At 40.5% G+C, this 27,248-nt stretch overlaps 1 protein-coding gene across 50 annotated transcripts in view; it reads right to left on the reverse strand.

Moving 5' to 3' along the window:
• The window catches only part of LOC148647083 (NACHT, LRR and PYD domains-containing protein 3-like), a 1,669,284-nt gene that overhangs the window by 922,946 nt on the left and 719,090 nt on the right, over nt 1-27,248 (reverse strand). For 27 of the 50 annotated variants that reach the window (XM_088609278.1, XM_088609271.1, XM_088609269.1 and 24 more), the window contains 2 exons: nt 25,361-27,110; nt 6,247-6,420 (listed from right to left, as the gene is read on the reverse strand). The exons of 3 other annotated variants lie outside the window; for them this stretch is intronic. In XM_088609278.1, the coding sequence (XP_088465404.1) occupies nt 6,247-6,420; nt 25,361-27,110 (1,924 nt within the window). The remainder of the gene's footprint in view (nt 1-6,246; nt 6,421-25,360; nt 27,111-27,248) is intronic. 20 more of the 50 variants (XM_088609309.1, XM_088609304.1, XM_088609298.1 and 17 more) reach the window with 2 other exon arrangements.

Consider the following 27,248-nt stretch of genomic DNA (forward strand, 5'->3'; position numbering starts at 1 on the left):
GCTCTTCTTTGAAGAATTCATGTTTGTGACTGTTTTCATTGTTTGCTACAGCCTCCTGGAGTTCATTGTTTCAAAGTCACTCTCTATTGTCTCCTTGTTTTGATTCTTTGCATTCCTGAGTTTTAGTTTAAGCTCTTATGTCACACTTCATCCTGGTTTTTAAAAGTGAGTCTTTTATGGTTGATGCAGTCTATCACATCCTTAGTTATAAATTATTTATTATTTGGGTAAACTGTTATGCTTTTCAAGAGGCACATCAGTGGGGTGACCCTACATTAACAGCATCCCCCGAGATGTAGCGCAGACAGAATCTGATGTGAATATCTGCTTGTACACTGCAGGGAATACAGTCCCAAAGTAGCTCACAGCCAGTCCACACAGCGCCAGCAGCCCTGGTCCATGTCCATCAGGTGTTGTAACTGGGAGACACTGGCTCAGACCAGTCTGCTGGTGAAGAATAAGAAGTGACCCAGTTCTGTCTCCATTCTAGTATTGTGGCTGATGGGTTGTTTAAGAGGGGAGACACAGTGGAGCAGTGGTTAACATGGCTGTATAGCAGTGCTGGGGCCCTGGTTCAATTCCGGACCTGGGGAGATATTTGTGTGAAGTTTGTATGTTCTCTCTGTGTTCTCACTTGTTTCCTCTGTCAAAGCCCTGATGGACTGACAACCAGTCCAGGCTCCTGTGTTGCTTGCTAGGATAGGCTCTGGCTCACTCATGACCCTGAATTAGAAACCGTGACATGTATACTGTATATTTCTACTATATAATTACTTTTTTAATTCCAGAGATATTATAAAATGTTTGAGAGGACATTATTCCAGGTAGAAACTGACTATTTGGCTGGAGGTCTTATCAGGATAGACTAAACTGTATCTTTAAACACAAAAAACTGAAATGAAACAGAATTCTGGGTCTAGAAAAAGCATTTGATAGAGTATTACAGCCTTTTGTATTTGAAACTTGTAGGGAATTTGGTTTTCATTATGGTTTTATTGCTTGGCTACATGCAATGTAAAACCAACCAAATGCACAAGAACAGGCTCATGGTATTCTGTCAGAGAGCTTTAATTCATTCAGGGGAACAAAACGAGGAGATCCTTGTCACCACTGATTTATGCTCTCAGAGAATAAGACAACAGAAGGATACAGAGGGAGGTGATATAGCAGAAGAAACACACATATTATTAAACATTTTTTCCTGTTCTGACAGATGTAATCACAGAGTACAGCAATGTTTCAGAATAAGAATTAAACAAAGGAAATTCTGAAGCAATGTTATTGGGTAATCTACATCCCTGGAGACCAAAACTAAATTTAATTTACAATAAGATTTGGATAAGATAAAATGTTGAGCAAATCCAATACCCAGAAACCTAGAAAACATATTAAAATGTAACTAAGAGGTGCTAGAAAATCAGGTTAATATGCCTCTCTCATTCTTGAGAAGGATGAAGACGGCAAGAATGAAGGTACTTCCAGGATTTCTGTCTTGTTCCAGACCTTCCTTATGCCCCTCAATGACCATTACTAAAATGTCTATTTTATGTGGTTTAAAGTCAGGGTCCCATGCTATTTCTCTCAACCCCTAAAAACGACTATTCCTCTATTTAGTTTCTTTCATAATACACATTTTTTTCTTTGGCACTACTGGATTTAAATTGCAGAATGTATTTATTTTCACAATGCTTTGAGTTATATTGAGTGTAAAACAATGTTTTAAGTGAGATGAATAGCTCTTTACCATTTTGCTGGGGAGCTGTCACTCGGGTTGTTGAATCTTTAAGCTGAGCTGCACAGAAGACGGTAGATCTGGGAGTTTGAGTGTTGCAGGTTTTACCTGAGTTTTTCTTCCCTCCCAAATAAATCTAGACTGAAGTTTGCCCTGAAATTTGACTTTATCTGACATTAAAGAGATACGTTTTTACCGTCAGCTAATTGACAAAGAAGGCAGTGTAGCATTTGAAAACCATCAACATCGCTTTCAATAAACAATTATCCAGTTCAGGGTCACAGTTACCCAGAGCCTGTCCCAGGAAGCACTGGACACAAGGCAGGATTGAACCCTGGACAGGATGCCAGTCTATCAAAGGGCACACACTCACACCAGTGCCAGCTTTCCCAGAAGCTTATTAACCTGCCAGCACATTTGTGGACTGTGGGAGAAAACTGGAACACCACACAAACATGGGGAGAACATACAAACTCCATACAGACAGCACCTCAGGTCTGGAATTGAACCCAGAGCCCCAGTGTGATATCTCCTGCACTGAGCTGATGGAAACAGTAAACTGGAGACTGAATCTAGGCACAGGCTCTGCTGGAAGCAAGCAGGGGAGGCAGAAGAAAGTGAAACTAGAGACGCGATCAAAAAGGCAGGGGTTGAGCTGAGAGTAACTGATTAAAGCACCAGGGAGAATCTTAAGTACTCAGAAACCTAGAAAACATATTAAAATGTAACTGTGCTGCTAAAAAATCAGATTAAGAAAGACTTCAATAGATGGAAATTGATGCCTTTCTCATTCTTGAGAAGGATTAAAACAGCAAGAATGAAGGTACTTCCAGGATTTCTGTCTTGTTCCAGACCTTCCTTATGTCCCTCAATGACCTTTGCTAAAACGTATTTTTTATGTGGTTTAAAGTCAGGGTCCCATGCTATTTTTTCACTATACAAATTCTTTTCTTTGGCATTACTAGGTTTAAATTGCAGAATTTATTTTCATAATATTTTGAGTTATATTAGGTTTAAAATAGCAAGTTAACTGTCCTACCAGAGCTGATAGAATACTAGGTCACTGTACCTGGGACCCTGCCTTTTGCATCAATTTTAAAGCACCACTTCGAAATTCAGATCACGGAATAATTTTGCTTATCACAATTTATAAATTAAAATGAAAAAATATCACATCAAAAGTTAAAACAGTCAAGGTCTGGTCCGCAAAAACCATAGAAATCCTGAGAGGGTGTTGTGAATGTACAGATTGTAATGTATTTAGCTCTGCTTGTGCCTCTTTAGATTAATACACTGATACTGTTACTACCCTATATAAGTTTCTGCGAAGAGGAATGCATTCATACAAAAACTTTCAAGACATACGGTAACAAGAAACCGTGGTTCTCAAAAGAACTGCAAGACCTACGCTGTAAGAAGAACAAGGCTTTTATTAAGGGTGACAGGACTGAATATATCTCAGCCAAATATGAACTGCACTCTGCAGTGAGGCAAGCTAAGAGCAACTACAGTAAAAAACTAGAGGAACAATTTGCTGACAACAACTCAAGAACAGATCGGAGGAAAATGCACGATATGAACAACTACAAGGAATAAAACTCTGTCACCTTACTGGATGACAACCTCAGTCTCACAGATAAACTCAACCATTTTTTTGTTCGCTTTGAAAAACCTGATGTGGAGGCCTCCTCATTACCTTCATTTTCATCCTTTTTCTTTCTCCATCCACACTGACGAACTAAGAGCAATCTTCAAAAAACAAAACAAAAGAAAAGCGACAGGCCCTGACAATTTGTCAGCTGCAGCCCTCAGCTATTGTGCTGATCAACTGGCTCCTGTGTTTACCAACATTTATAATACTTCACTACTTCAGCAGGAAGACCCTCACAGTTTTAAAATATCCACTATAATACCTGTTCCTAAATCTTCAGAAATATCTTGTCTCAATGACTACAGACCAGTTGCTCTGACTTCAGTGGCTATGAAAGCCTTTGAGTGTCTAGTGCTTAAGCACCTCAAGCACTGTACATCTCCTCTGCTGGATCCTCACCAGTTTACCTACAGGGCCAACAGGCCTATTGAAGATGCTGTTAACCTGGCTCTCCAACTTCTGACGCATCCAGAACACAAAACTTCCAATCTTCATTAATGATCTTCCTATAGAGACCACAAACTCCTTTAGTTTCTGGGTACATAAACAGTGATCTTAAATGGAGTACCAGCACTGACCATATAGTCAAGAAAGCACAACAGAGGATGTTTTTTCTTAGGCAACTCAAAAAACACAGAGTGAGCTGGCAATTCTATACAGCCATAATCCAAAGTGTTCTGACAACCTCTATTACAGTCTGATATTGGAGCTTGGATAACTACTCAAAAGACAAACTGGAAAGGATTGTGTCCAAAGCTGCAAATATTGTTGTCTGTGAACTTCCTTCTATTTCATCTCTCTACCAAGAAAATCATCTCGGACCCCTCTCACCCAGCTCATAATCTCTTCCAGCTTCTCCCTTCTGGAAAACGTTTCAGATCATTTCTCTCAACTACTACCCGATTCAACCTCAGCCTCTTACCCTCTGCCATATGACTCTGAATTCACGTTGAACTCTGAATTCCACTGTATAATGATGCTGCTACATGGAAAGTTGTTTACATGTGTATGTGCCGATGTTTGTCTGTCTTCTGTTTTATTTAAATTTGTACTGTAATTGTTGATTGTATGTCTTATCTGTGTTCTTTCCTGTACCGAAAGCAACTTCCACTGACTTCTGTTGTGTGGCACTAAAGAATAAAGAAAGAAAGCATTATGTTTTATGTGAGATGAATAGCTCAGGTTGTGTGCTGAGCTGTCACTCAAGTTGTTGAAGCTTTAAGCTGAGCTGCACAGAAGTAAGACTGTAGATCTGGGAGAGTTTGAGTGCTGTAGGTTTTACCTGAGTTTTTCTTCCCTCCAAAATAAATCTAGACTGACGTTTGCACTGAAATTTGACTTTATCTGACATTAAAGAGATAAGTTTTTACTGTCAGCTAATTGACAAAGCAGGCAGTGTAGCATTTGAAAACCATCAACATTGCTTTCAATAAACAATTATCCAGTTCAGGGTCACAGTTACCCAGAGCCTGTCCCATGAAGCACTGGACACAAGGCAGAATTGAACCCTGGACAGAATGCCAGTCTATCAAAGGGCACACACTCACACCAGTGCCAGCTTTCCCAGAAGCCTACTAACCTGCCAGCACATTTGTGGACTGTGGGAGAAAATTGGAACACCACACAAACATGGGGAGAAAATACAAACTCCATAAAGACAGCACCCCAGGTCTGGATTTGAACCCAGAGCCCCAGTGTGATATCTCCTGCACTGAGCTGATGGAAGCAGTAACCTGGAGACTGAATCCAGGTGCAGGCTCTGCTGGAAGCAAGCAGGGGAGGCCGGAGAAAGTGAAACTAGAGACACAATCGATAAGGCAGGGGTTCAGCTGAGAGGAGCTGATTAAAGCACCAGTGAGAGTCTGATGGAGAGTTGTTTAACATGCAGTGTTCAAAGCACAGGGATCAGTCCGAGACGTGTTCAAACAGGCAAGGTCAAAGCACAGAGAGAGAGGAGAAAATATTGAGGACACTCAGTTTGGAAGAAGTAAATATGACTCTAAGATGAGAGATTAACAAAAAGATAAGTTTCGCAAACCTAACTTACTTCCAGAGCTACATCCTTTTAGATGTACAGTATGTACAATATCAGAAAACAGAGGGGGAATACTCAAGAGTCAAAAGTAAGATGCAAAAGAGAAAAGGAGATTGGCACTTCCACAGAAATTGAAGAATCTAAAACCATTCCAATCTGCATAAATCCACCAATTCACATTCATGGAGAGAATGTGAGTAAAAAAATAATATTCAATATTGGAAGAAACATAAACTGGTGGAAGAATGGTTGGGAACACCTGGCATATCCTAAACATTTTTTGGTATGAAAATAAATTGGGGAAATATTCTGAAAAACAAATATTAAAAAAATCCTCATTAGGAGTCCTTTTTCTTCTGGGACAAACACCAGATGAACTGCCTTCAGAGGCAGAGAGATACTTGTCAAGAACTGTCAGAACTGCAGCCATGAAATAAATCACTAGAAACTGATCAAAGCTGGACAGACCTTGTGTTCAAATGAAGAAGGACTCTTTGAATGAAATCTCATGAAGAATATTACCCACAGAATTCTAAACCAAAAACAACATATATATGTGTGTGTGTGTGTGTGTGTAAAAAGATGGGCAAAATAGGAAAGATTGCATATTGAATCTCTCAGTAATGAGATATTAACAAATAACAATAGTCACAAACAAGAACTTGTATAAAATTGCGTAGCAGTTTTTTGTCTTTGTATATGCCTGGCTTCTTTCTTGTTTTGTAATTCTTAGGTGTGGATGCATGTGAAAAAGGCAATATTCTGTGTTTCATTCTGTGTACCTAAATAAAAAAACAAAAAACAAAGAAATCACAAGTCTTCACTTACTCTAGTTTTGTTAATTTACAGTTGGGATCCCTCAGAGCTTCGGACAGCAGTTTCACTCCTGAATCTCCCAGGTTATTGTGACTCAGATCCAGCTCTCTCAGACTGGAGTGTTGAGACTGAAGAGCAAAGGCCAGATCTTCACAACATCTCTCTGTTAGTTCACACCATGACATCCTGCAGACAAAAAGACAGGAGCACAGCTGAACATCTGCACAGCTCATCCACATCTTTCTTTCCAAGTTTTCTCTACAACACCCAGCTCAGCAGTAATATACAACATCATGTCATTATCCATCTGAGAGTGTCCGTGGATGGGGATGATGAAGATAACAGCTGCTTCACAATTTGGGTTCCAGAAGGAAGAAGAAAGATGAGAAGAAACTGTCAGGAAGGGAGACAGTGGGAAACAGGGAGTCACATGGAGCTACAATGAAAAGGGAAACAGAAAGACTTTGACTTTTAAATATAATACAAATTGCTGTACATGTATTGTTACATGTACATCATCTTATAGTTATAACATTGGTTGTTGTTGCTTGTTCTTCAAATTGATTATTAATCCCAAATGTAAATTAGCAACACTGTAGTAAGTCCACTTGAAGTCAGATATTGCTATTTGTAGATATGTTGAGAAAAAAATTCCATTTGAAGAAAACAAACCATTTGAAGAAAAAAAAAACAAGCAGGATTTTTATAACACATAAAATAATAAAAATAATACGTAATAATAATATTAAAAAATAACTAGCATACACACTACCCCTATATACTGTACTAAACCCCCTAAAAAAGAAAAGAAATAGAAAATAATCATGAAACGAAACAAACCCCACCCCTCCAACAAATATACAACATGGCATATTTTTTAAACATGAAAGACTCTCTACACAGACTCTCAACGTAACATAGTCACAACGCACCGACACCCTCAAACAGGATTCTCTACAGTTTCACTAGAGGAATTCAAGAGACCCTGCTCTTCACCAACCCCTCAAACACTCACCTCCTCTACAGACCCTCCACCTGAGACTATGTTTATCCTGCTCTTGTAGAAGAGGAGTTGGGTCTGGCCCAGCAGAAAGTGCACTGGGTACAACTCTCTTCTTATTAACTCACCCTGAACACAACAGCAGGGCTGCTGAAGGCCAGACTAAGGTAAGAGAAGAGACTCAACACGGTAGTCAGGATGGAGCAGGTGCTATAGCAGTGAAAGTGTGCCAGTCTTACAGCACAGAAGAGTAACCATAAACAGAGGTATAACATTAAATTCATACCCCAGCTGCTCCAGGGGTGCATAAATGGCTGACCCTGCGCTCTAACCCCAAGCTTCTCTCCCTAATAATAATAATTACTTAAACTTAGATAGCACTTTTCTGGACACTCCACTCAAAGCGCTTTACAGGTAATGGGGATCCCCTCCACCAATGTGCAGCCCCACCTGGATGATACAACGGCAGCCATAGTCCCTAATGAGGATTATAAGGAGGCCATGATTGGTAATCAAAGGTAATCAAAACCTTTCTTTTCAAGAAAGGTGCTGATATTTTTAACAGAGAGTCAGGACCTCCGTCTTACGTCTCATCCACAGGACGACGTCTGTTTACTGAATAGTGTCCCCTTCACTATACTGGGGCATTAGAACACACATGGACTGCAGATTGAACGCCCCCTGCTGGCCCCACTAACACCTCTTCCAGCAACAACCTTAGTTTTTCCCAGGAGGTCTCTCATCCATGTACTGACCAGGCTCACACCTGCTTAGCTTCAGTGGGCTGCCAGTTGTGAGTTGCAGAGTGATATGGCTGCTGCCACCCATCAGAGGGATTGTTGTATTCTCTGTCTCGCCGAGACCTGGCTGACCCCCAATACACCTGACTCAGCTCTTCACCTTGACAGATTCTCCACCTATCGCATGGATCGCTCTGGTTCGGCTGGTAGTGTATGTCTAATGATAAACAACTCTCGGTGTTCAGATGTGAGCAATTTGAAGTGGTTTGCTCTCAGGAAGGCTGGAAGTATTGCTAAGGATACTATTCATTCTGGTTTCTCACTTTTCTCCCCCTTCCCTCTGGTAAGTGTTAAAGGAGCATAAAGGCAAGTATGTCCAAATTCAGAGACAGTTTCTTTCCACAAACTGTCAGACTACTGAACGCTACCCCTACCACTGGCTCACGCCGATTTATTTTCTAAGATGTATGTTATTTAACTTGTTGTTGCTGCCGCTGTTCTGTTTGTTTTTGGTGTTAATGTGTTTGTAGTGGAGCATACATGTAATGAAAGTTAGAGGGATGTAATTGCTGTATTTTGGGCCCTCTAGTGGTGATCAGTGGTAGCGCATTAATTTTTATCCACTGTGTCACAGAGAAATCTGTACAGGCTTTCCCAGGCAGGCTGTCTCCCCACTCAAGTTTCTAGTGAGTGTCAGGGAGAGACGACAGATGAGATCAGTGCACAGACTGTACAGAGCTTTCCCTCAGCTGTGGCCAGAGACCGTTCCTCTAAAGTACAAGACTATAGGAATGTTTGTACTGTATACAGTATGTTTGACTTACATTTGGGAATCTCGATTACAGCATGTTAAAAGAGCAGCATTACTTCCTGTCGAACCCCAAACAGTCTTAGTCTTTGCCAGAAATATAAGTGCTGCTGAACTGTGGAGCAAACACTCTCCACATGAGTAGTCCAGCACAGGTTACTGTCTATGTGCACACCTAAGTAATTACATGAATCAACCAGAGTGATAAGTTAATTGTGGATTACTTCTATACATCTGAGTGATCACCTACTGCTCTGTGATCAAAAACTATTTTTTTTTTAACATTCAGAATTAGGTTATTGTTGTCACAACATTGCACAAACCTATGGATTTCTGACCTATACAGATGAGCTGCTTCCTTTGTGTATTAAGCCAAGCACAGCTGTATCATCTGAAAATTTGAAGATGAAGTTGCTTTGACTACTGCTTGTACAATCATTTGTATAAAGTGTGAACAGGACTGGAGAGCTCACACAGACCTGAGGAGCACCTGTGCTTATAGATTGTGACTCTGAAAGAGTTTTGTTAACCCTGACATACTGTGTACGATTTGTTAAAAATTAATGGTACCATCTTATAATGTTATGGTTAACGGACATTTGCTTCAACTTGCTTATCAATAGATGGGGATGCAGCATATTAAATGCAGAGCTGAAGTCCACAAACAGCATCCGAGCATAGGCATTGGGGTCCCCTAGGTGTTTAAGAACCAGATGCATAATGCTGTTGATTGCATCATTGGTGCCCCGCCAGTGTTTATATGCAAACTGATATGGATCCAGTACAGTGTTCACTTCTGAGCACAGCATGGATACCATAATCCTCTCAAAGCATTTCATCACAACAGACGTCAGTGCTACCGGCCTGTAGTCATTATTTTCTGAGGGTATTGGCACGATTATTGCATTTTTCCACAGCGCTGGAACAGAGTGAGAGTCAGCAGACTTCTGAAAGACAGGGCACCATGCTGGTGATAATTCCTCCGCACAATTTTTTAAAAGAGAGGCAGAGATGCCATCGAGGCCTGCTGCCTTTTTTGCTTGAAACATTGTGTGGTCATTTGTGGAATTATTACAAGCGTACCAGCACTACTGTCAGCTGTAATAGTATCTAATATCCTATCACCTGCAACAGAGAAGTCCTGTGTCTCAAACCTCAGATAAGTCAGTGAGATCATTTGCTTTAGCCAGCTCATCCATTGTATGGATTCTCTTCTTTGAAGAATTCATGTTTGTGACTGTTTTCATTGTTTGCCACAGCCTACTGGAGATCATTGTTTCAAAGTCCCTCTCCATTGTCTCCTTGTGTTCATTCTTTGCATTCCTGAGTTTTAGCTTAAGCTCTTTTTGCAGTAATTTCAGTTGCACTTGATTCTGGTTTTTAAAATTGAGTTTACAGTTGTGTCTCCTCCTCTTTACACACACAGAGAGCACCACTCCTCTAGCAGACTGAGGAGGAAAGGAGGCAGTGGGGACAGGTCAACCCCACAGGTGATCAGTAGAAAGAGAGAGGACCAGGGTGAGTTTGAGGTCTCTTGCTCGACTCAGCAGGACACAAGGCTGGGCCATGAGAAGGTGATGATAACAATTGAAAGTCCTCCAGGGTTTTACACAGAGCCCGACATCCTTCTCTCCCCCAGCCATGACCGTGAAATCATCAGTGTATTCTGAGTCCGGGATAGTAAGATCAGGGCAGCCTGGGATGTACCTTGCTGACCCAGTGCAGCTGATATAGAAGAGGCTCAAAGGTAAAGGAGTGGAGTATCTCCAAAAGTGAGAGTATATCAGCATATTTTCACAACCAATCTCCAGCAGTGATCACTGGATTTAAAAGGTACTGTAAGGTCATGAGATTTACTTATTTCTTTATTTCTTGTTTTTTTGTCTTGGATGTTTCTGTCTGGTGAGAGGACAAAGTAAGACATATAAGAAATCTAAGGATTCTACTGTATACTATATAATTACTTTTTTTAATTCCAGAAATATTATAAAATATTTGAGAGGACATTATTCCATGTAGAAACTGACTATTTGGCTGGAGGTCTTATTAGGCTTGACTAAACTGTATCTTTAAACGATGAAATGAAAAAGAATTCTGGGTCCAGAAAAAGCATTTGAGTATTACAGCCTTTTGTATTTGAAACTTGTAGGGAATTCGGTTTTGATAATGGTTTTATTGATTGGCTACATGCAATGTAAGATCAACCACATGCACAGGAATAGGCTCATGGTATTCTGTCAAAGAGCTTTAATTCATACAGGGGAGCAAGACGAGGTGATGCTTGTCACCACTGATTTATTCTCTTAGAGCGTACATCTACAGAACGATACAGAGGGAGGTGATATAGCAGGAGAACACACAATCAGGCCCTTTATAAAGATGGTGTTAGTATATACAACAGAAATTCAACATCTTTTCCTGTTCTCATGGATGTAATCACAGACTACAGAAACTTTTCAGAATAGGAATTTAAAAAAGAAAATTCTGAAAAATGTTATTGGAGAATCTATATCTCTGGAGATCAAAAATACATTTAATTTACGATAAGATTGGGATAAGATAAAATGTAGGGCAAATGCAATACCCAGAAACCTAGAGAACATTAAAATGTAACTAAAAGGTGCTAGAAAATCAGAAGTTAAGCAAAACTTCAACAGATGGAAAATGATGTCTCTCTCATTCTTGGGAAGGATGAACACAGCAAGAATGAAGGTACCTCCAGGATTTTTGTTTTGTTCCAGACCTTCATTATTCCCCTCAATGACCATTACTAAAACGTTTGTCTATTTTATGTGGTTTAAAGTCTGAGTCCCATGCTATTTCTCTCAACCCCTCAAAACGACTAATCCTCTATTGAGTTTCTTTCATAATACAAATTATTTTCTTTGGCATTACTAGATTTAAATTGCAGAATGTATTTATTTTCACAATGCTTTGAGTTATATTGAGTGTAAAACAATGTTTTAAGTGAGATGAATAGCTCTTTACCATTTTGCTGGGGAGCTGTCACTCGGGTTGTTGAATCTTTAAGCTGAGCTGCACAGAAGACGGTAGATCTGGGAGTTTGAGTGTTGCAGGTTTTACCTGAGTTTTTCTTCCCTCCCAAATAAATCTAGACTGAAGTTTGCCCTGAAATTTGACTTTATCTGACATTAAATGTATTTATTTTCACAATGCTTTTAGTTATATTAGGTGTAAAACAATATTTTAAGTGTGATGAACAGTTCGTCACCATTTTGCTGTGGAGCTTTCACTCAGGTAGTTGAAGCTTTAAGGTGAGCTGCACATTAGTAAGACTGTAGATTTGGAAATGTCTGAGAGGTTTTCTTTCCCTCCAAAATAAATCTAGATTAAAGTTTGCCCTGAAATTTGGCTTTATCTGACATTACAGGGATAAGTTTATACTGTCAGCTAGTTGACAAAAAAGGGAGTGTAACATTTGAAAAACATCAACATCACTCAATAAACAATTATCCAATTCAGGTCACAGTTACCCAGAGCCTGTGCCAGGAAGCAATGGACACAAGGCAGGATTGAACCCTGGACAAGATGCCACTCTATCAAAGGGCACACACTCACACCAGTGCCAGCTTTCCCCAGAAGTCTATTAACCTGCCAGCATGTTTGTGGACTGTAGGAGAAAACTGGAACACCACACAAACATGGGGAGAACATACAGACTCCAGGTCTGGAATTGAACCCAGGGCCCCAGTGTGATATCTCCTGCACTGAGCTGATGGAAGCAGTAAACCGGAGACTGAATCCAGGCGCAGGCTCTGCTGGACTCAAGCAGGGGAGGCAGGAGAAAGTGAAACTAGAGATGCGATCAAAAAGGCAGGGGTTGAGCTGAGAGGAACTGATTAAAGCACCAGGGAGAGTCTGAAGGAGAGTCATTTAACACGCAGGGTTCAAAGCACAGGGATCAGTCCAAGATGTGGTCAAACAGGCAACGTCAAAGCACAGAGAGAGGAGAAAATGCTGGGGAAAGCTGAGAAGAAATAAATGAGACTCCAAGATGAGAGATTAACAAATTGATAAAGTTTGCATACTGAACTTTCTTCAAAAGCTACATCCTTTCAGATGTACAGTATGTACAATATCAGAAAACAGAGGAATACTCAAGAGTTAAAAGTAAGATGCAAATGAGAAAAGGAGGTTGGCACTTCCACAGCAATTGAAGAATCTGCATAAATCCACCAATTCACATTCATGGAGAGAATATGAGTAAAAAATTAATATTCAATATTGGAAGAAACATACTGTAAACTGCTGGAAGAATGTCTGGGAACACCTGGCATATCCTAAACATATTTTTTAGGCATATTTTTTGGTATGAAAATAAACTGGGGAAATATTCTGAAAAACAAATATTTAAAAAAATCCTTGTTAGGAGTCCTTTTTCTTCTGGCACAAACACCAGAGCTGCCTTCAGAGGCAGAAAGATACTTGTTTAGAAGTGTCAGCAGCAACCATGCTGACAGTTCTAAATTTCATGCAACCATGAAATAAATCACTAGAAACTGGTTAAAGCTGGACAGACCTTGTGTTCAAATGAAGAAGGACTCTATGAATGAAATCTCATGAAGAATAATACCCACAGAATTCTACACTGAAAACAATATATATATATATGTGGAGGATACGTGACGGAAGAGGAGGATCAAGAGGATTAACAAGGATGCCAGACAGGAGCAGGTGCTATAGCAGTGAAAGACCAGCTCCATCTCTGAACAGTAATCAGACACAGATGGATCCAAAACAGACACAAACTAACTGACAACCAGGATAGTGCACAGGATTCTCCACTAGCAGATCACCAGCTCTGACAATAATTCAATTCAAGCTTCATGGTCCCATTGGTCCCAACGTAACAGCACGATGACAGGCAAAGAAGTCAGTGAAACAGTGTTACAGTACGATAAGGGAGAAGATAGTTACAATACATTGTTTGAAAGAGATATTGCAGTAGGGATGAAAGATTTCCTGTTTCTATTAGTATTACACTTGGGTACACAGACGCACCTCCCAGATGGGAGAATTGTAAACTCACAATGCAGAGGGTGAGAGACACAATCCACAGTACACAGTTTCTCTGCCACTTTCTGTTTGAAGAGGATATTTAAGGTGATTTGATTTGCCACAATTATTTGCTTCTTAATTTGACTATTTTTTTCAGGCTATTATAATCAACGGTACTGATGTTACCAAACCAGCAAGTGAGACAGTATGTTAATACACTTTCAATCAAAGACTTGAAGAAAAGTGACAGCATGGTTCTATCTACCTTGAAATTGCTAAGCTTACTTAGAAAAGAGTCTCTGTTGAGATTTTTTTTATAAATGGTGTTGCAGTTAGAACTGAGTCCTAACTCAGTTTTTTTTTCTCTGGCCAGTCCTGTATACCTGTAGTCATTGACAATTTTGACAGTATGACCATTAGTTAGTGTAGATTGGAGCGGTGTTGCATTTTTCTTAAAATCAATGACCAGCTCCTTTGTTTTTAAAACATTACCTGTAATGAGAACTCTTCACACCATTTAGTACGGTTATTTAGAATGGGTCAATGATGGTTTTCTGGGTTCCTTAGTAAGCTGACCAGTGCTGTCTTTAATCTACATATAATGTCCTTAATGAAATGTACAAAAAGGACAGTAAGGGAGACAAAACAGAGCCCTGTCGTGATCCAGTGGAAGCACAGCGAATGTCTAATTAACCAGTTCCCCAGTTTGAACTGTTGAGTCCTATTTGTTAAGACGTTTAGTACCTACAGTAACTTATCAATATACTGTTTAGCGTGACATTCTGAGAGTGTCTATGCAAGGTGCAATTGTTGTATTGTGTTAAAAGCAGAGAGAAAGTCAACAGATAATATCCTTACATATGACCTTGCTTGATCAAGTTGCTGATAGACCGGATTTAACAATGTGAGTATTGCATTGTCTGCCCCCTCCTTTCTCTATATGCAAACCGCAGGGGGTCAATGAGGTCTTGTGAGTTTTTTGTAATGTAATGCTTTAAGATTCTCTCCAGACTTTTCATGGGAGAGATGTAAGAGCAGCTGGCCTGTAGCTGTTAAGCTCAGTTGACCTGGCAGTTTTTGGAAGATGAATAATGATTGATTTCTTTCACAGAGAAAAGATGATTTGTAGATTGAAGGACATTTGAAAATATGCAGCTGAGATGCAGAAATGCAGCTGAAAGGGAAATCTGAGGGAAGCAGGATGCAGACCATCAGCTATTTTACTGAGGGAGATCTGTACAGGCATCCCCAGGCAGGGTGTGTATCCTACTGCACCCCAAACGAGTTCTCTGGGGAGTGTGAGGGAGTGCAGGCAGCCGAGATCTGTGCACAGCACAGCCGGGGATTAAGTCTCTTTGCTGACTGAGGGTAGGACAGATTCTTGTGGTCGGTGAGAACGGTGAAGGGATGCAGGGCCCCCTCCAGCCAGTGTCTCCACTCTTCGAGAGCAAGCTTGATGGCAAGTAGTTCCCTGTCACCCACATCGTAATTCAACTCGGCAGGGGATAGTCTTCGAGAAAGAAAGGCACAGGTGTGAAGGATGCCCTTGTCTCCATGACGTTGGGATAGAATGGTGCCAACTCCGTGAGCAGAGGCATCGACTTCCAGGACGAAAGGCAAAGGGGTCCGGGCGGGGGAGGAGGGGGGCAGAGGTGAAAAGGTGTTTTAAGTGGAGAAAGGCGCGGTCGGCTTCGGGGGACCACTTGCCTTGCCTGGGACCCTTGCGGGTCAAGAAGGTAATGGGGGCTGCGACAGAACTGAAGTCCCTGATAAAGCGGAGGTAAAAATTGGCAAAGCCCAGAAAGCGCTGAATTTGCTTCAAGTTCTTGGGGGTGGGCCAGTCCTTAATGGCTTCCGTCTTGGCTGGGTCCATCTCAACACCCCCAATTTCAAGTGGGGAAATGATGTAGCCTAAGAATTGCGTGTTGGATACGTGAAAAAAAACAAAACAGTAAACAACAACAAAAAACAACAAACAACAAACAGTAAACAGTAAATGAAGAAAAGCGCACAAGAGAAAGCTACGACTATCTCAACAGTGAGCGAGGAGTGAATGGAGAGAATGGGTTTATATGGGAAAACAGGGAGTACAGGGCTAATTGCTAATAGCGGCGCAGGTTTGTACGCCGGGAGGTGCATGCGGGAGTGTGGATCGTGATAAGAGCTTTCCCCTCAGCTGTGTCCAAAGACAATTCCTCTAAGGTATGAGACTCTATTACAGTAAGAGCAGGGACATGAGCAGGCTAGGCTAGAGAGGAGGCACTATAGAGGGATGACCCTACATTAATAGCATCACCTGAGAGGCAGTACAGATAAAATCTGACATGGACATCTGCAGGTGGTGTAGTTAGATGACACTGGCTCAGAGCAGTCTGTTGGTGAAGAATGAAAAATGGCCCCGTTCTGTCTTCCATTTGAGGAGTATGGATATGGTTGGTTCAGGCAGTGGCTCAGTGGTGAACATTGCTGTATCGCAGTGCTGGGACCCTGGGTTCAATTCCTCACCGGAAGTGCTATTTGTGTGGAGTTTGCATGTTCTCTTGGTTCACACAGGTTTCCTCTGTCTGTGTTGTGATGATCTGACATCCTCTCCAAGGCCCTGCATTGTGCCCATTGCTTGTCATGTCTGGCTCCAGCTCTCCCATGAGAGTTAATTAGAAACAGTGGAGTCCAGGACTGACAAAGCAGCTCCTCATCTCCACATACACAGACAGCCCCACTCCTCTAGCAGACTGAGGAGGAAAGGATGCAGTGGGGACAGGTCAACCCCACAGGTGTCCAGTAGAAAGAGGACCAGGGTGAGTTTAAGGGTCTCCTGCTGGATTCAGCAGGACACAAGGCTGGGCCATAAGCAGTTGATGAAAACTGTTGAAAGTCATAGGGTTTATCACAGAGCCCTGAATTCCTGCTTTCCCCCAGCCATGTTATAAGGTCATGAACTTTACTCATATTCTTTGACTTGGTCTCTCAATCAAAGCCTGGGTGAAATATTTACCATGTGATTGCTTCCACCTTGTCCAATTTAGGAAACTAAACTTTAGTACAAGACAGCAGCCGAGAGAACAAGTCCATACAAACCAGAATACTGCCTGAGACTTTGTCTGCCAAAGGGGAAATCTTGTGATTCACAAACTAGCTGTGCGTTTCACTTAAATTCAGTTAACATTGATACAGTTGGACTTCATTGTCGACAGAGTATATAATATTCTGATGTATATTCTGATATTCTATGCAATAATCTACAATAGGCAGTAAGAGCATTATATCCTGGGACAGTCTGAGTTCTCTCACTGTCTTCATGTCTTCATGTTTCTTTATTGACTTTTTCCACTCACCAGACAGAAATATCCAGAAAAAAACACATAAAACAATAAATAGATTTTTTTCTTCAAAGATCAATATTTTAAGTTCTGGACCTTAAAAACTCTGAAAATGCTTATAGACCTTTCCCTACAGTATGTGTCTTCTAGCCTGAATATAAATAAAAAAATAAAAAAATAAATATTTGAGACAAATGGAACAAATCTAAAAAATTCTACATATTTTATTGTAAACACCTGGAATGGTATTACTAAGTGTGTGGGCCACTGAAACTCCGGCATCTGAGTGCCGTGCTAAAAAGAGTTTTACAGACAGTGGAAATTTTCCTGTTCTGTTAAAACTATTATAACATAAATTGAAAAATGTGTGTTTTATCATCCATTCATTCAGCAGTATTCACAAGGAAATGTCCACTTTCCCTCACAAATCTGATGAGCCAAAGTTGAACTGTTTCCTTTTACCTGATTCAATTGGTTTTAGAAAACATATCTTCTGGACACTTGTTTAAAAACAAATTTCTTAGCTGAAAATTACATTTAACCCTAACCCTAAACCAACTCTGGGAAACTTGGCCATATTTATGCTACTCAGACCTGACTACTGTTTCTGAATAGCAGTGCCATCAATTCAGATCACCATATTCCTTATAATAAAATGAATTTTCCCAATTTTTATGTTTTTCTATAACTTGCTATATGTTTAGATTAATGTATAATGTATATTATTTTAATATATTTATTTTAGTCTAGGGTGAAATGATTGTCTTTTCTGATGTTTTCAAAACCTTTTCTCGTTCCCCATTTTCAGTGTTTACAGTTTGTGGTTTAACCTCAGGAGGAGGGGCTGGCCTGTTGTATATAAAAGGGGGAGTGGTGGTGAGAAAGTGGAGCCAGTCTTGCTGAGAGGCTCAAAGGAAGCACTGACTTAGTGAATTATTATTGGGATTTAAAGCTGTTTTCAAATGAATTACATGAAGCTAGTTTAAAGTTAGACTATCAACTCTCATAGTTGATATATTTCTATTCTGATGTTATTAGCTCTGATTTATTATTAGGGTCAATAATTCTGGTCTACGTGATTGAGAGGATGGGAGCATGATGGAGCAGGGGTGAGCACTGTTGCCTTGCAGCGCTGGGGCCCTGAGTTTAATTCCTGGAGTGTTATCTGCATGGAGTCTGCATGCTCCCGTAGATGTCCTCCAGGTGTTTCGGTTCTCTCCCACAGTCAAAAGACATACAAGTGGGTTAATTAATTTTTGGGAAAATTTGCCCTTTTCTCAGAGCATTTGTGTCTGTGTGTCCTGTGATGGACTGGGGTTCCAAAAAGTGTTCTGACCAGTATATGCTGCCTTGTACCCATTGCTGGCTCTGTTAGGCTCTGTTTCTCCTTAGACCCTGTATTACAGCGGTTCCCAATCCTGGTGTGGAACTACCACAGCTACAGCTCTATCAAAGTCAAAGGCTGGGCTTGTACATCATCAATGGAAGGACCAAACGGGACTTTTTAGAAAGGTTTGGTTATAGCTCAGCTCTGGGCAGCAGTGTGGTCAACTATGGTCAGCTGGACCCCTCTGCTATAAGCACCTTCACTGTCTGACCACAAACTCCTCTCTCTGACCACAGTCACATCATACTGTACTTCAATAGAGCACACCTGCACAAAGACACACTGACACAGCCAAGCAAGCCTAGGACCTCAAAGACCACTATAACATTATACTGTATGCCAAATGTATTTATATAGTCTGTGCCTGGTTCATGATATAACATTGGTGACATTCAGAGTGTCGGCTGCCTCTCTGCCTCTCCAGCCCCTCCTCGACACCAAACACCTGAACTGGTTGATGCCTCCCCATGGGTATCCAATCTGATAGCGGCCAGGAGGAAGACAGGAGGCCTGTGAATCTGTGTGGACCTGAGCGCAGTGAACAAAGCTGTTATACCAGACAAGTACCCAATCCCCACAGTGGAGGAGCTCACCACACAATTCTCCAGCTTCTTTGTTTTCACAAAATTCACTTCAGGTTACTCTACACCCTTAAAGTTGGAACCTCAGCTTTCATCATTCGTGCTGATGTCCTCTGCTACACCAGGGTGCCTTTTGTACTTAGCTTCTACCTCAGCTGTTTCCAGAAGATAATTCCTTACACTTATATAGCGCTTTTTATATAGCAATGGCAGCCATAGTGCACAAGTACACTCCCCACACTGCAGCTCTCAGTGGGGAGGAGAGCAGAGTGATGAACCCTGTTCAGAGATTGGGGTTATTAGGAGGCCATGATGGGTAAAGGCCAGGGGGAAATTTGGCCAGGACTACTCTTTTTGAGAAATGCCTTGGGATTGTTTATGACCACAGAGAGTCAGGACCTTGGTTTAACCTCCCATCTGAAGTAGAGTGCCTTTTTACAGTATAGTGTCCCCATCTCTATCGGTCACTATTGAAGCGGTCACTGACTTCCTGGATTCCCTCTTTGCCCACTAGGCCATAACCGCCGACAATGGGCTGCAGTCTGTGTCCGCTGAGTTTGAGTCTTGGTTGAGCTATACCAAAATATCATGCCACTCAGCTTGCTCTTATGTTTACTGGTATTTTCAATTGATCCCTTAAACAGGCTAAGGTACCACATTGCTTTAAGATTATTATTAATACCAGTACCTAAGAAATTCAGTGTGAGCTGCCTCAATAACTACAGATCAGTATTCTGAAAGTTTTGGAATGACTTATAGCCAACTTCCTGTCTAAATTGCACGTGGACCCAAGGCTAGTTAGCCTACAGAGCAAACAGGTCAGTGGAGGATGCAGTCTCCCTGGGGCTCCATCACATATTTCAACATCTAGAAGCAGCCAGGTCCTCTTTATTGACTGCAGTTCTGCTTTTAACACGATCACCCCTCTCAAGCTTTTAGATAAGCTAGCAGATGTGGGTATTGATCAGACTCTATGCTATTGACTACTGGATTTCCTTTCTGATAGGAAGCAGCTGGTGAAGCTGAAGGTACTATTTTTAAGGCTCTCACTCTGAGCACAGGAACTCCTCAGGGTTGTGTCTGATCACTTATGCTTTACTATCTGAACACAAATGACTATTTCACATTAAGGTTCAGTCAAAAAGCTGATAACACTGCTTTCGCATGCCTCATCACAAACAATGGGAGGTCAACACACCCGTTATGGTCAAGAAAGCTCACCACAGGCTCTTCTTCCTGAGACAGTTAAAGACGTTTGGAGTGTCACAGGAAGCATTAAACCTCTTTTACAGAGATCTGTCATCAAGAGTGTTTTGGCCTTCTGCATCACTATGCGGTACGGCAACACTTCTGCCCAGGACAAGAAGCAGGTAGAGAGAGTAGTGTATATCACTTTCAAAACTATAGGATGTCACCTTCCTTCTGTGGACTCACTCTGAAATGCAAAGCTCTGAAGATCCTTGCTAACCCTTCCCACACTGACCAACCTCTATCTACTTCTCTCCCCTCTGACAAGTAGATTAGGTCTATTAAGACAAGGACTACTAGGTCTATAACAGCACCTATTTGGAGGCTGTGAGATGCATATATTCGCATTTCAACTCTGATATTTTTGCATGGCTCTATTAGGCCCCACTGTTACTTATCTCACTGTTATTATTGTATTACTGGTGTGAGTTTAGGATGTTTTGTGAATATGCTGAGTGGATGCATTCTGTTATTGAATTTGTTGTATATTTGTATTGCATTCTTTAATTGTATGAGCTCACTGAATCAATTTCCATTGAACTTGAACTCTTCCATACACTGCTCCACCACATGGCCACACAGCTCGCCATAGAGCTGGCGGCTCACCAGCCACCTTCATGCTTGGACACAAACTTCTACTTTCCCAGGACAGACTCCAGGCATATCCAGCTCAGACATCTATGGAGTTCCCCATGCAGGTCACAGAGTAACTGGGTCCAGCTACCTTTTGCCTCTCTGACACAAGGTGGCATCACCTAGATGATCCGGCACTAGTGTTTGTGCTCCTTCCATTTCCAATGTCTAGTTTCTTATTTTTACAGGGGATGGGTTACATCACTCAGCCCCCCCCCCCCCCCCCAACAAAGTGTAGACCTGAACCGATCTCATTCGTTACTGCTCCATTTGTGACTGTTTGTGTCATTTAAGGTAGCTCAATTGAAAGGGTTCAGTTCCTGGTGTGCCATTTACATGTTTTCCCCGTGTTAACATGGGTTTCCCCTCGGTGTTCCCATCTCCTTCAACAGTTCAAAGACATACTGGTAGTTTAATTGGCTTCTGGGAAATGAGTCCTGGTGAGAATGTGTGCATGTTTGTATCTGTGTGTGCTCTGCAACGGACTGGCATCTCGTCCAGGTTGTTCCTGCTTTGTGCCAGTTGCCGGCCAGGATAAGCTCCAGCTCCCCACAACCCTGTACTAGATAAAGCAGTTAGAAAATGATTGAACTGGCAGATGCATCATTTTACAAATGTTCCAATTCAAATACTATACAGAAGTCACTCTTCAAATGTTCTTTAATTAACAAAAATATTTTCAAGTATTAGTGGTCTATATATATGATGTGGTAGTCTTTCCAGTGCTATTTAATGTAGTACATAAAGTGATCATACAAAAATATATAATCCAATTTCCTGGTACAATTCCACATTTATGTATTTGCTTTACATACTACAGAAAGTACAACAATGGTCTTTTAATGGGGGAAGTTGCTCATTGTAACTTTTTTAAATACATAAATCAAAAGACGAGTTGAAGCATTTAGATGTTTTTTGAATTGCCTATTTAAAAAGGACACAATGAAAAACTGATTACTTCTTCGGTTTAAAGAAATACTGGCACTGACAGCTACAAAGTATTATGACATGACAGTAAAAGCAATTTTTTTAGAAAATGCAATTGTTAACATTTGCTTTTTAGGCTGAAATGACAACTCTTGCGGTTATAGTATGATATTGGAGATTATTTAAATTTACTGTTCACATAGACACAAAGAAAATACTGGTATTCAAATGCAAAATATCTGTCAAAGGCCAGACAGACAGAAAATTAAAAACATTGTTATACTCTCAATCAGTAATTCAGTGCCTGAACTGCCCAGAATGTGTTGCTACCACTCAAGATTGTCATACATAATCATATAATTACCCAAAATTAAGGCACTATGTCTTGGGGATAAAAGCATCTAGAAAGCTACTTTCAATGGCACAAACACAGCACTAATCAATAAGACCTGTTCGGTTCCTTGCAGCATTTTAGGGGAGCTGAGTGACATCACACCCATGAAAAAGGTGCTATATCTTGAAAACGAAAACATCACATACACTACATTTAGTGGCATAAAACAGCACTAACAGAGCATTAACAAACGTGGTGGGTTTCATCGTTTGTTTCATTTGGGGGGGGCAACTTTCACAGAGCTGTATCATTCTCATCATATGTACAAATGGTGACACAATAGAGTGAAACTTGGCAGCCATCTGCAAAAGGCTTAAGAGATTGTGAATGTAATGTGAATATTTAACAGACTGATATATAAAATAAATAAAAATAATATTTAATGTGTACTCTGTTGACATTATTAGAGAATGAGTTAAAGATTTTCATTATAAAATATATTAGACACAATGGCTTAAAATAACATTGTATTTCACTGACTAACATTTCTATGACTTACAGCAGTGGACTGCACCTTTCTCATGCTTCCTCTCCTGCTCTTCCACATTTTTCCCGCAGGAAAACAAATTACCTACCGTATGAATGGAAGCAAACTGATACATCTTAAGAGTTTCAAAACGGACTGAACTGCAGTAGGGACACTCCACTCAAAGCACTTACAGATAATGGAGACTATCCTCCACCAGGACCATTGTGTAGCAACCACTTGATAATGCAAAGGCAGCCAAAGTGACAGTATGCTCTCCACACATCAGCTATCAGTGGGAAGGAGAACATAGTGATGAAGCCAGTTTATACATGAATTCCAAGAGCTATTGTAATTACTTAACCAAATACAATTTGATCTTGTTGTATGAAACCTGAAAGTACAGACTTTTGTCAATTTACTAAAGCTATTTGGTTGAGTAGTCTCACTTTGCGAAATAGACTCCTGATGCTCATTAAACACTTGCTGGGCACACCCTTCCCCAAATCGCATGTGAGTATGAAATAGGTTAATAACTTCTGTATTAAAAGATTTCAAATTTGTTGGTTAAAGATTGTTTAAGTTTAAGCATGCTCATGTTGCTACACTGAAAAGAACTGCTATTCAGTTTAAACTGTCCACGCATATTACAGCATGACCTGTCTCACTGAAATTCTCATGATATCAAATCCTCTTTTTTCATGTTTTGCCTGTCGCACCCCTCCTCCACTTTCCCACATTTCTCAACCTGCAGGGGTCCCAGCATCCTCATAATCAAAGTGGAGAAGAAGGGGAACAAGCGAGATTGTAGCACAACATTAAAACAGTTTGTAATTTTTGTCTTATTAATTCCTCTCTCTTATATTAGATATCACTTATTTAAAAATATATTATGTGTAGTGGCTTTAATAATTAATATTAAAAACAGGCATTTAAAAACCTCAATTGTGATTTCTGTTCAAGGGCATCTTTAAATTCTCTGACTCTCTCTCTGAACATCTGGTAGAACTAGTTTTCACTCACATTATTCACATTTTGCTAACTAACTTACATTATTCATTTATTAGTATACTATTTTAATGTTTAACTGTGATATATAAAAATAATAAGTCAATATAGTACACCTTATTGTATTTTACTATCGAAGAAAGAGTCTATTAATTAAAAGCACTGATGTATTGGGCATGACCTGATCCCTGGAGCTTCTGGTTCACAGGTGAAAATTCTACCAATCAACCAAAACATCACTCAGTTCACAAGTCTTTCAATTCCATTACAACAATAACCACAGCAAAATGTATTTAAAACAAGCACGTCAAAATATTTCCAAAATAACCACAAATCACCGAGTTAAACAATTCCATGCCGATGCACATGAAGAACGTACAATACACTACCACTACCATCTATATAAATATATTTAAAATAATAAATTAATATTGTCAAAAACATTAAGAAACTTGTTATTTTCAGCTACCAAAATTTCCCTTTTATTACATGAATCCATATAAATATTCTACATTAGGTGCGTTTAACAACAGATTAAATAAAGCTAATGTTTTCACTAATGTCTAACACATTATAAGTGCTATCTATATTCTTTGTCCAGTGATGTTTCTGTGGGCAGTGTACTGCAGTGTGGTATAGTGGCTGCTTCTGTACAGTCCTTGCCTGCTTCAGCCTGTAGCAAGTCTGACTTGTGCAATTCCCACAAACATAAATTGGTCAGACATAAGAAGAAGTTTTTGGAAGGAATACAATTCCTACCTTAACCTGTCATTCATTCTTAAATAATTTTACTGGATGATTTAAGCCTTCAACATTCCAGCTCACAAAGTTGACTGTATTAATTTGATTAATTGCAATTCAGTATAAGGTATAATATAAAATACACTAGCCAGTGAAGGAGAGTGATATAATGTAATGAACAATATCCACATAACTATAAAACTAGACAATAAAATAAACTAAACAAATCAGCACCGATTCCCTCACTTCATACAGGTGAAAGCACATGATGACAGGGTGAGGCCCTTGACTGTGCACATGAGCACATGAGAGCGGGGGGCTCAAGTAGATCTTTCCCCAGAAGCTCCAAAAAAGATAAAACTCAGAGAAGGAAGAGTAACATGAGACCCCTTGATTGACTCAGACAAGTCCACGATCCGCAGCCTCTGTCTTCTATTACAGTTCTCTAGCTCTGTCACCTTGGCCTTGACGGTTTTTGAATCTGAGCTGCTTCAGCACTGAGACACTGACCACCACGTCTCTGACTGTGTGCTCCAGGCTGCAAGCCAATTGAGTGGAGTCAGGCTTGTGGTGAGCTGTTGGGCCGACACCTGCAGCTGGAGTGTCTGAAATTCGAATTGTGGGCTTTTCACTTGGCAAACTGCCAGTAGCTTTATATTTTCGCATTACACTGTAGAATCAATAATAACTAATTTAAAAAAGTTAAAGTAGTTCATTATGGGATTTAATGTTGAAAAATAAAAAGTGTGCTAGAGCACGAGATTAATATATCTGTTTACTGAGTACCAGCCAGCAGACCTCACAGGGACAGTTTGGCCCTTGTACTGTATGTGAAGGAAATCCGAGGTACTTACCTAAGGGTTTTTGTTATCTTTGCCACAGGTAGCAATCTCCGTACACACTCCTCTGATGTAGCATATTTACTCATGTTGAAGACATCAATCTCTTTCTCAGACAGCAGTGAGAAATAGGCGAGTGCTGAACACTGGGAAGGTGAGAGTCTTTGTTCTGAATGTTTTACTTTATCCAGAGTCACATTGAACTCGTCCATTAAAGACTTATCCTTCAGTTCACTCAGGCAGTGGAAAAGGTTCATGCATCTTTCAGGAGAGGAAGTTCCTCCAATGAGTTTTTTGATGTGTTCTGCTGTTTTCAGTATGTCACCTGAGTGATCTTGTGTGTGTGACAGGAATCCCTTCAAATGCGCCTGGTTGTTCTTCATTAACATCCCCAAAAAGAATCGGACAAACAGGTCAAGGTGACAAGTCCTGCTCCGGATGGCTTTTTTAAGTGCAACTTTATTCAAGTGGAACAGTGTGGAAGCTGGTGGGTTTCCTTCCTCCAGTGGGTTAATATTGCTGTTTTGATGGGAACCTAAAACATACAGAGCTGCAAAATACTCCTGGACAGTCAAGTGTAAAAAGCAGTACACCTTTTCCTGAAACAAGACTGAATCTTGTTTAAATATTTCCTTCCACACCCCTGAGTAAAGGGAAGAGCTGTTGAGATCAATGCCATATTTATTCAGATCTTCTTCATAGAACACTATAATGTTTTTCTCCAGACTTTCAAATGCCAGCTTTCCCAGCTTCAGAATTACTTCTTGATTTGTTTTGAGGACAGTTTCTTTCTTTTTCTTTTGTTGCTTTGCTGTCAGTAAGACAAGCAGAAAGTATGTATAGAAATCTGTCAGTGTTGTTGGATTGGCCCCACTGCTCTCTTCCAGTGTGTGCTCCAGAACAGTTACTACAATCCAGCAGAAAACAGGAACATAGCACAAAATGTAAAGACTCCTCAGTGTCTTTATATGTAAAACAATTTTCTCTGCTAGAGCTCTGTTCTTACACTTCTTTCTGATGTACTCTTCCTTCTGCTGATGTTCAAACCCCTGGACCTCTGTCACCCGGCTGATGAGCTCTGGAGGGATCAGATGTGTTGCTGTCGGTCTTGAAGTGATCCAGATGGAAGAATTAACAGGAAAGTTCCTCTTAATGAGGTTTGTTAACAACACATCCACTGAAGTTTGCTTTTTCACATCAGACCATATCTGGTTTGTTTTAAAGTTCAAAGGATGTCTGCTTTCATCTAGACCATCAAAGATGAACAGGACTTTGTGGCCATCTAAAACATTATCAGAGGATTTTATCTCTGGACAGAAACAGTGAACCAGTTCCTGTAAACTCATTTCTAATTTGATCAAGTTTAATTCACGGAATGGAAGAAAAAATATAAAGTCAAAGTCCTGGTTGTCTTTTCCAGTAGCCCAGTCAAGAATGAATTTTTGCACAGAGAATGTTTTCCCGATGCCAGCAACTCCCTTCATTAGTACATTCCTGATGGGTTTGGTCTGTCCTGGCAGTGGCTTGAAAATATTGCTGCCCTTGATGGAGTGGATCTTTGATTTTGTGATTTTGGAGACAGTCTCTATCTGTCTGACTTCATGTCCATGATTCACCTCAACACAGTTGCCCTCAGTAATCCACACGTGTGTAAAGATGTTATCAAGGAGGGTCTGCTCTCCTGGTTTAGCAATTCCCTCAGCCACAACTTCAAACTTCGTCTTTAGAGCTTCCTTGTGTTTGTCTTTCAGTGTCTGCAGCCACCCTAAAACAGACAGAACACAAAAGTAAAGAGACAGTCTGAGGCTGCAGGAGAAATCCTGACAGTGTGATATGATGACAGATCTCTTACTGGGTCACCAGCTATTGAGGTTTACGTTTGCAAGTATGAGACACAATCAAA

Source organism: Lepisosteus platostomus, chromosome 16, assembly GCF_059453375.1.
Source record: "Lepisosteus platostomus isolate fLepPlt1 chromosome 16, fLepPlt1.hap1, whole genome shotgun sequence".
NCBI lineage: Eukaryota > Metazoa > Chordata > Actinopteri > Semionotiformes > Lepisosteidae > Lepisosteus > Lepisosteus platostomus.